General features: G+C 36.8%; 1 protein-coding gene across 1 annotated transcript in view; it reads left to right on the plus strand.

Moving 5' to 3' along the window:
- The window catches only part of zdhhc8b (zinc finger DHHC-type palmitoyltransferase 8b), a 72457-nt gene extending 64363 nt beyond the window's left edge, over positions 1–8094 (plus strand). Inside the window, exons 2-11 of the mRNA XM_059548662.1 lie at positions 488–609; positions 756–913; positions 1015–1187; positions 1720–1822; positions 2036–2127; positions 3842–3974; positions 4217–4326; positions 4618–4723; positions 5462–6510; positions 7777–8094. Of these exons, the coding sequence (XP_059404645.1) occupies positions 573–609; positions 756–913; positions 1015–1187; positions 1720–1822; positions 2036–2127; positions 3842–3974; positions 4217–4326; positions 4618–4723; positions 5462–6510; positions 7777–7927 (2112 nt within the window). The 5' untranslated portion in view covers positions 488–572 and the 3' untranslated portion in view covers positions 7928–8094. The remainder of the gene's footprint in view (positions 1–487; positions 610–755; positions 914–1014; positions 1188–1719; positions 1823–2035; positions 2128–3841; positions 3975–4216; positions 4327–4617; positions 4724–5461; positions 6511–7776) is intronic.
- The last annotated feature ends 1833 nt before the right edge of the window (positions 8095–9927 follow it).

Raw genomic sequence — 9927 nt, forward strand, 5'->3', positions numbered from 1 at the left:
CCAATAGGGGTTCAAATTTAGAAGTGCACAAATATATATATGCTTGGCTCTGCCTGTTAACCCATAAAACCTGAGCAGAGCCCGGTCAGATGGTGTATTATGAGAAAAGCTATGGTAGGACAACTAGTCATGGATCGGGCAGTGGTAGTTGCTTTCCTGCATAAACAGTAGGGTTGGGTCGACAGACGTTCCCATCATCCATCGCCAATGGCTGACAGATATCACGATGTAGAGCTGGCAGTGTACACACACACATTTGATTTTACATTTGACTATTTCTGTCAGTGATCCGCTATAAGGTTCAGAAGTTTTCTGAGGTTTGCATGAATCTCTCTGTTGCAAAAATATTGCAGGGATGAACATGGATGTTCAGAAAAAAAAAAAGGCTGAACTACCACAGGCTGAAATTGACTAATTCAGAGCCGGTCTTTTGAGCTTTAGCATTCTAGATGATAATCCTTCTTCTGTTTCTCTCGTATCCTCTCAGGTGTCCGTGGTTAACCAAAGCCATCTCTCCTGTTGTGCCTCTATACAATGGCATCGTCTTCCTATTTGTGTTGGCCAACTTCAGCATGGCCACCTTCATGGATCCTGGAGTCTTTCCCAGAGGTATGATCCAATCATAGTTTAGGTTTCTCGATCCATTCTCTGTTTCAGATGTCTGGAGATCCAACAGTAGTTCCTTGATTAGAACGTTCTGAAAATTGCAAGTCACACACAATATTGATGTGAACATTGAAATGTCTGTTTCACAGCGGATGAGGACGAAGACAAAGACGATGATTTCCGAGCTCCGCTTTATAAAAACGTAGAGATAAAGGGAATTCAGGTTCGGATGAAGTGGTGTGCCACGTGCCACTTCTACAGACCTCCTCGCTGCTCACACTGCAGTGTGTGTGACAACTGTGTGGAGGTGAGATGCATACAAACACACAGATCAACATTCCTGCCTAATATAAAATCATCACAATGCCAGCGCTCACAAACAAACACATACTTTTCTTCTCACTGTAGGAGTTTGACCATCACTGCCCATGGGTGAACAACTGCATAGGCCGGAGGAATTATCGTTACTTCTTCTTGTTTCTGCTGTCTCTAAGTGTTCACATGGTGGGCGTGTTTTCCTTTGGCCTGCTGTTTGTCTTACACCACCTTGAGAGACTGAGTGCGCTCCACACCACTGTGACGTATCCTTCAATGAGAAGCAATTCACTGTTGTGAATAACAAATAGCAACTATGATAAAAGCTCATTTAGTTATATTTAATGAATGTGTGGCAGTGGCTATGCACTACTGTTCAGAAATAAATAAGATTATTTTTTTAAAGAAATTGGTAATTTTATTGAGCAAGAATGCATTAATTGTAATGACAATAAAGACATTTATGTCACAGATGATTTCTATTTAAAATAAATAATTTTCGATAAGAAAGCAGCAGTAGTATCTGAAAACTATTTTTGTTGTTGTTTTTAAGCATAATTTGAGCTGAAGGCAGTGTTTATTTTTATTTTTAATTAGCTTTTATTTGTATTTAGTTTATATTTTCCTTAAGACAGGGTGGCCACGCCCACAGTGAGATCTCATTGGCTCAAAATTCTGCTGTGCTCAGCTGTGTATTAAAAATCAAAAAGATTCTGCTTGGCTGTAGCTTCGTGCAGCATTTCTCTTTCAGCAAGGACAGAAAAACACAATAGGTTCCTTGACTCTCCTGCTGTCCAGTCTTGTGGTTATGTGTGTGACTGGCCTGTTCTTCATCCCTGTTTTGGGCCTCACTGGATTCCACATGGTTCTCGTAGCCAGAGGACGGACCACAAACGAACAGGTGATCCAAATAACACAGCACTTAAAATGTTAATCTGGTTTGTGTAACAACATGTTGAACACCCAATCAGAATCACCTTTATGTCTTTCCAACCATCTGTTACAAAGCCTGGTATTGTCAGCGCCCAGCACGGTTCTGTCGGTCAAGGACAGTTGTTTTCCACACTCTTCAGTTTGCTGTTAGTAGGATTCCTCTCTCTCTGTCTGTTCTCAGGTGACAGGAAAGTTCCGAGGAGGAGTGAATCCATTCACCCGGGGTTTCCGTGGCAACGTGAAACACGTCTTATGCAGTCCGCTTGCTTCTAGGTAAAGAAAAAACTGGCTTCCACACACAGATGTATTCATTTGTGTAATCAGTGAGCGTCTCAAATACATACACGTACCAGAAATGTGTGAAAGTGAGTGGTAACACCAGGCACTGTCTGTTTCCACGGCCCCTGACAGCTGGTTGATCTATCTTTTGCTCGTTTTTGAACAGACACTTGGGTGTTTCACTTCACTTTAAATGAATTTACATTAGATTGTGTTATTTTACATTTGCAAAACAGAGAGGATTTAATGAACATTACGCTTTAGCAAATGCAACAAATGACCTATGAAGAACCAATCAAAATGTAAATATTTTAGTCACCATGGAAACATCAATAACTTTTGTAGTTTTAAGGATTCATCATGCTAAAGGGCACAGGGTTTATGTGAAGATTGTTTTAAGATCACTTAAATTGTGTGTGTGTGTGTGTGTGTGTGTGTGTGTGTGTGTGTGTGTGTGTGTGTGTGCATAGATGAATTTCATGCTGACTTGAAGTACAAAATTAAAATAACATTTTAAGGTCAAATAAAAATGACACCATGGCATATAAGAACATTTTATGCAGTGCTCTCGACAACAGTAACGAAGACAGTGTGGCAGTATACTATAAAATCTATGATGTTTTAAGAAGAGAACATGCTTTGAAATATGTGTGAAGCCATTAACATTTAGTATAATACTTAAAAAGATCATTCAGAGGTTAAATAAGAGGTTGTTTGTCATAGTAACAGTCTGGAGGGGTTTGAAAAGAATAGAGGTCCATAGGAAGGTAGACTGTGTCCTGTTTTTCTTGCCTGTTTTATGACACTGTGAGCAGGAAAAGCGTATAGTACTGAATATTTGAATCAGGTTGTGAAACAATGGGGAGAGAAAGTGATTTCTGTATAAACACAGATCAGAGCCAAAGTTAATGTCTTGTTAAAGACTAGTGAAGGCTTCTCCAGAAACAATAGAGGACAACCTTTGTGAGCCCAAAACATAACAAAAGGATGTTGCTATAAACCTTTTTCCCAAAAAATTAACTTTCTGCACACTTGAATCCTTAAAGCAAATTTAATCACCAAGCTTTCAGTCAAACGACCATCCTCAGGGCATACAGACAATAAAAGTATCAATCAACTTAACTGTGTTCAAACTCATCAAGACAATCTACAGTGATTACCACACCTGTGAAAGCCAGGTAGGAGAGTTATAGTCCAATGGTGGGAGTTGTAGTTTTTCTTTAACCTACCCAACATACTGAGTTATCTAGGTAATTTACACCTTTACTCCCCATAGTGAAAATCCCCACTACAAGAAACAAACATTAATACAAATATACAAAAATATAAACCTTTTTCCACAGAAAGGTTAAATAAGGTTAAATAACAGATTAAATAATTTCTTGAATCAGAAATAATAAGAAGTTTACCCAAAAATGAAAATTTAAATAAATTCAATCGAATATGTTCATTTGATACTCAAGAAACATCTCTTGTAATTGTTAATGTTGAAAATGACTGTGCTGCTCAATATTTTTGTAAAAAAAAACTTTGCTGAATAAAACGTTCAAAAGATCAGCATTTCTTTAAATATAAGTTTTCTGTAACTATAAAATGTCTTTCACTTCTAATAAATTAAATGCATGGGTATAAGGGTAAATGAACTAACTTACATGCTTTATTTAAAAATATTTAATACATGCATCTTGTTCACTGTTTCTGTCTACAGGTACTTCACTGATCCCAGGAAAAAAATTCCCATCATCATGAAACCACCATTCATCCGCCCTGACCTCTCTAACCGACACATCAGTGTAAAAGTCAGTGATAATGGTATCCATAGTAACATCCTGCGAAGCAAAGTGAGTCCCCAAAAGCTTTTAATTCTGTCTGCCCACAACCTGGAATTTCAATTGTGTATAATCGGTTCTGTAATTGTAGTAAGTACTGCTACACCAGCCATTGCATCAATACAGTCTCATTTTTTAGATTTCAATCTAAATAATGGTGTCCTCATTTTCAAACTAATAATGTTAATAATATGGTGCCTCTGGCTAAATCAAGCCTCCCAAAATAAATAGATTTTCTTATGCTTTATTCTAAGACCAGTCTGGATGGTATGGGTGATAAAAGTATAGATACACAACCGCCTCTGCCGCCCAAAGCAGAACGCTACAACCAGCTCAAGAGTCAACTCACCTCCAGCGAAGGCAAGTGACACTAACAGCCAGTCAGGTTATTTTAAAACAGTCTGCACCAAAATGTAACTAATTTATGTTTTTGTAATTATTTACTCTGTGTAGTCAAACACGTATTTGTCTTGTGAGATTTCTTATTATTACTATTAGCATGTGATCATAAAAAATGACTCCAAGCCTGTGTATTCATTGGGACCCAGGTTGTCGAATCTTGTTTCTTAACTGCACTTCTACTGCCATCTGTTGTTGGATCATATTGCAGCACTTTTAAGTCATTCGTTTAATTTGTGCCGTATTTTCTAGAGAGTTCCCTGTCCAGCAAACCGACTAATCCGTCCACCCCGGCCATGTACAAATACCAACCTTCCTTCAGTACCATGCCTAAAGTGCACTATCACGCAACCGGAGAGAAGGTGGGAATAACAGACTAAAACAATGTTTTCTGGAATAATATATTATAATATACACTACTGTTCAAAAGTTTGGTGTCTGTAAAAATTTTTTTTTTTTTTAAGAAGTTCTGCATTTATCTGATCAAAAATACAGCAAAAACAGTAATATTGTGAACCATTATTGCCAGTTAAAACGACTATTATATATTTTATCAAATTCATTTCTGTGATGCAATTTTCAGCAGCCATTACTCATTACAGTCTTTAGTGTCACATGATTCTTCAGAAATCATTCTAATATGAAATCAGGGAATCAGTTCCCAGGGAACACACATACTGATAAAAAAATAAATACCCAAATGCACTGTAAGTCGCTTTGGATAAAGGTGTCTGCTAAATGCATAAATATAAATAGAAATAGAAATGTAATATGCTGATCTGGTCCTCAAGAAAGTTTTTTTTTTAACATTGTTCTGTTATTTTTGTGGAAAATATTTGTATTTTTGTGGAAAACATTGATATTTTTCTTTTCGGGATTCTTTGAATAAAAAGAATGACATTTATTTTAAATATAAATCTTTTTTAATCATGTGTTGATTGTCATGCATTTAATCTATTTAATACATCCTTGCTGAATAAAAGTTTAAAGAATTAATTTCTTAACAAATATAATATAATATAATATAATATAATATAATATAATATAATAATATAAAAAAATCTCTCTAATATTTCTCTAATATTGTCCTTTGTTTTCAGATTATAATGTCTGAGAATGGTAAGCCCTCTGCAGTTTTGGAGGAGAGAGGTCACGATTACCGTTCAGAGCCGAATCTGGATTTGCCAGACTTCCGCAGCACTCCTCTCCACCGAACTTACCAATCCTCACCTTTCCAGCTGGACTCTTTCAGCACCACATCTCGCTCATTCAGTCTCAAACAGGGAGTGAACAGGGCTGACCAGATGCCACTGGGTGGCAGCAAACCACAAGCGGTCATTTCCACCACTCACAAAGGAGTCTTCTCCCCTGGGACATTATCTGGCCGCAATGGCAGCCTATCCTACGATAGCTTGCTAAGACCCAGCATTGTGCCAGCTTTGGGCGAGTGCGCTGCCCACCCGGGAGTGCCCTCTATGGGTTTTCATTCACCCTACTTGCCTACTAAAACGTGTCATGTGCGTGGGCCTGAGCTTCAGCGGTACATCGGTCCGCCATCCTATAGTCCTGTTCACGTAGGAGCGATGTACGGGCGGCAGTCACCACTCTCAAGAGACCGAGATCCCTCGCCCGTCCGCTACGACAACCTCTCCAAAACCATCATGGCCTCCATTCAGGAGAGAAAGGAGCTAGAAGAGAGGGAGAAACTCATGCATCGGCACGCACAAGCACCGGTGGCCTATGCCAATGATTCAGGTGTGTTTGACACCTGCGGTGGAGCCGCCTATGGACTCCCACCTGGGACATGCTACCCCAATGGCCCTAGAGGCCCCGGATCCCGAGAGCATACCCCTCCTGTGTGCGGCTCTCGGGATAATTTGATGGGAGTTGGGGTAGTGGGATATGCTCCCCAAACACCTGTTCTGCATTCCTCTGCATCCTCGCTCGCCAGAGTGCCAAGGACTTCCAATACGTCCCTCCACACTGATGGAGGCAGTGCAAGCAAGACAGCCGAACACCAGTACAGCTCTCCGGTGCACCAGACACATCACTCCCCAACATCTGTGCCCCGTTCCCCATCATATGCGCATCAGAAGGTCGCCTTCATTAGTGCTCTGGAGAGGGCAGACTCACCACATCTGGATACAAGGTATGACACATAGAATCTACTTTTAACCAACCAGAAAAGAGGGTGAGAACATGATGTATAGATTAAACAGTCTGGATATGTGCCTTCTGATCCGGCGGGGTCCAGAGACTTCAGAAAAGAGATTTCAGTTTTATTATGGTTATTTGTTCAGTTTTTAGTACTGCTTTTTTTTTTTTTTTTACATTAATACATTTATTTCTGCCATTACTGTTATTTTTTGCCTTTGTGCGGAGATGAAAACAAAAATGTTGTGGTTATGTAGCTGTTAGCCAAATAAATGTAATTTTTTTTGCTCACCCCCCACCTATTTTAATTTTTCAGTTCAAATTTCTACATGCATGTTCATCCATATTCATGAACTTATTTATGAAACATTTTGCATGCCATCTGCTTCTGGCATACTGTACATTTTATTGCATCGTGGTATCACAATGGCATCAGCGATCAATGAAATATACCATAATCATGATTGAATATCCTTTTATGTCTTTTTGTTCTGTTTGTGTTGCTTTTTTATGCTTAAATAATGCTTTTAAATCACTATCATTTTTACATACTGTATTTTCCTCTTTGATATTTTCTTTGACTTGATCTTTTTCCAACATCAGACTGCATGATTGTTTCCTCTTAAAATTATGATTTTATTACAGGACTCAACAGAAAGGATTATTTAAAATAGATTTTTATAGATCCCATCAAAAAAAAGATCAATTGATATGAATAGCACGCATATACGTGTATAATAGTTATAATAGTTTGATTATTTTTTTAAAATCTTTTTGTATAGAGAAGATAAAGGCTAATGGAAGCATAACAATAACAAAAAAATCAATAAATAAGAAAGCATAAGAAAAATATTTTAGAATGCATACATGCACTCCCCCCACCTACAATTCCTGCCGGCCCGAGACTAGAACTCACAACCTTTTGATTCCAAGTCCAACTTTCTAACCATTAGGCCACGACTTCCCTTTTTAATTAATGGGCAAATGGCTGCTTTTTCAACTTGCCCTAAACTGGCTCCTTATTTTTGAGTCCTGTATTATAATCTCAAATCTATAATCCTTTTCACTATTCTTTAATACTGTCCTCTTCTTCATAAACTTATCTTCATTTGTAACATTTCAGTCCATTTAGTACATTTTTGGATCTCTACCTTTCTAAAAGAGGGCAGAAAATGATAACAGTACACAATAGAGTTGGAAAAGAACCACCTCAAATATGTCTTCCTGTTTTCTTTCTCTTTTTTATATTTTCTCTACATAGAGAGGACCTTGGTCAATGTAAAGTGAATGGGCAACTAAAGGGCCAAGCACGTGACTGCCATCTAGGGACTCCTTCTGGAACTCCCAGCAGACACACCAATGTCAAAAAGGTCACAGGATTGGGTGGAACTACATATGAGATTTCTGTTTGACGGACAGCTTGAAGAGCCACTACCTGTGAGGAACAGCACTGCCATGGCAACACCACCTCCACTTGTGCTCTAGAGAATTAGGTTTCTTTCTTTTCAGTTTTTTTTTTTTATAATCTTCAAACAGATTGATCAGGAGACATGTTATCTGGTGCAGTTCAATTGGAAAATACTTTCTTTGCTAAAGAGATGGCAAGCAACTTTCCTATTGACCCAGTGTAAAATATAACATGAGTGCTTTGTCAAAGAAGTGTTGTATATTTTTGTCATGCAAGTGTCAGCCATCAGGATATAAATCCCACACCACAAAAAAATGCTGGTTTAATTGCATCAAATGAAAATGTAAAATATATATACAGTAAGGGCTGAATATGTACAGTGTCAGTTCATTTGTTTGTATATAAATGTTTAAAGGTCGCATATTGAATGCAAAAGTGCTCAGTATGCTGATCTTCCACACACTTGAATGTGAGTGTTTATGTACATGCCAGTAACTCCATTACTACTGTTTTTGTCATTATGCTGATCTAATAATCAGGGTTTCATTCAAATGCATTTCTCTGTCAAGCTATCAGGTTCCAAAACAAACCATATAGCACTAGTGTACTTTAAAAACCAACGCAGAAGTTTTATTTTTCAAATATAGTGTCATTTACACTTTTTGTAATATAAAACTATGAACTGCCATAGAAATAAACATACATGTGTATATGTAAAATTTAAAAAAGGGGTTTAGCACCAGTCTGTTAAAACTTTTTCAAATATTGTTTTTCTTTATAAAAAGTATTTTATTGTGGAAGAAATATTAATATGTAAAAAGAAACAGACCACTGTGTATTAGCAGTACTGGCCACATGTTAAAGCCATATTTTACCATATTTTCCAGACATGATCTTTGCAAACTCCAAGTTGTTTTATTGCTTTACCATTTCCATTTATTTGTAATAGATAAAAAAAAAAAAGAAGAAGATGGTAATGGTAATTCATGACTGCATCCCAAACATCCAACATTTTTTGTTTTTTTTTTATAACGACCTTTTTTTTTCGTTTTTTTTTTTTTTTTTAAACCCAACTTTTAAAAGTTTTGGTATATTTCATTTTTTATACAGATATTCAAATGGGTGGGTGTTTGGATTTTTTGAGTGGATTTTTTCATTTTCCTTTTCTTTTTTGCATATTTTATAATTTATTTGTACAAATTAATTAGTGTGCATTGCCATTTTGATTAATTAAAAGTAGTATTTTCTGTTAAGAATTTTTTTTTCAGTGAATGAATGTTGAAAGATTAAGATGTTTTTGTTGAACATTGTAGGAATCGGTGTTCAAGAAAATTGAAGTGAAGATGCTTGTTTTTTGAATGATGGATCCATTTGAAAGACATAATATGACACATGGCTTTTATAAACTGATGTTTTTTTTTTTTTTTTTTTTTTTACTGTATTTTTGGATCAAATAAGCAAAGGCTTCTTTAGCATAAGAAACTTCTTTCAAAAACATTAAAAAATCGTACCAGCCACAAACCTTTTGAACACTAGTGTATATAAAAGTAAAATTCTTCATATGTATTTGTCATATTATTTAAAGGAAGTTTAAAGCCTCACCTTCCCTTTTCTCTTTCAAAAGTAGTTGCAAATAGTCTTTTCTGATTTTACAACAAGTGCCAATAAATATTGCTTGGTAACTATTACATTTGAATTTTGAAAGGGGAGAAGTGTGTGTGTGTGTGTGTGTGTGTGTGTGTGTGTGTGTGTGTGTGTGTGTGTGTGTGTGTGTGTGTGTGTGTGTGTGTGTGTGTCTTTTTTTTTTTTGGAGAGATACACATCTTTAAATTGTCACTGGTGGGGCAAGACATGCTGATTAAAAATAAGTAAAGTGATAGGCAGTTACGTAATTAATAGCTGAAAAGAAATGTGTTTTAAATGTAATATTTTTTTTTTTCTCAAGAAATGAAATGGACCGCACAGGTGAAAGTGGCAAATCCTGTTAACAGAAGAGCTTCACAC

Source organism: Carassius carassius, chromosome 4 (genome assembly GCF_963082965.1).
Source record: "Carassius carassius chromosome 4, fCarCar2.1, whole genome shotgun sequence".
NCBI classification, from domain to species: Eukaryota; Metazoa; Chordata; class Actinopteri; order Cypriniformes; family Cyprinidae; genus Carassius; species Carassius carassius.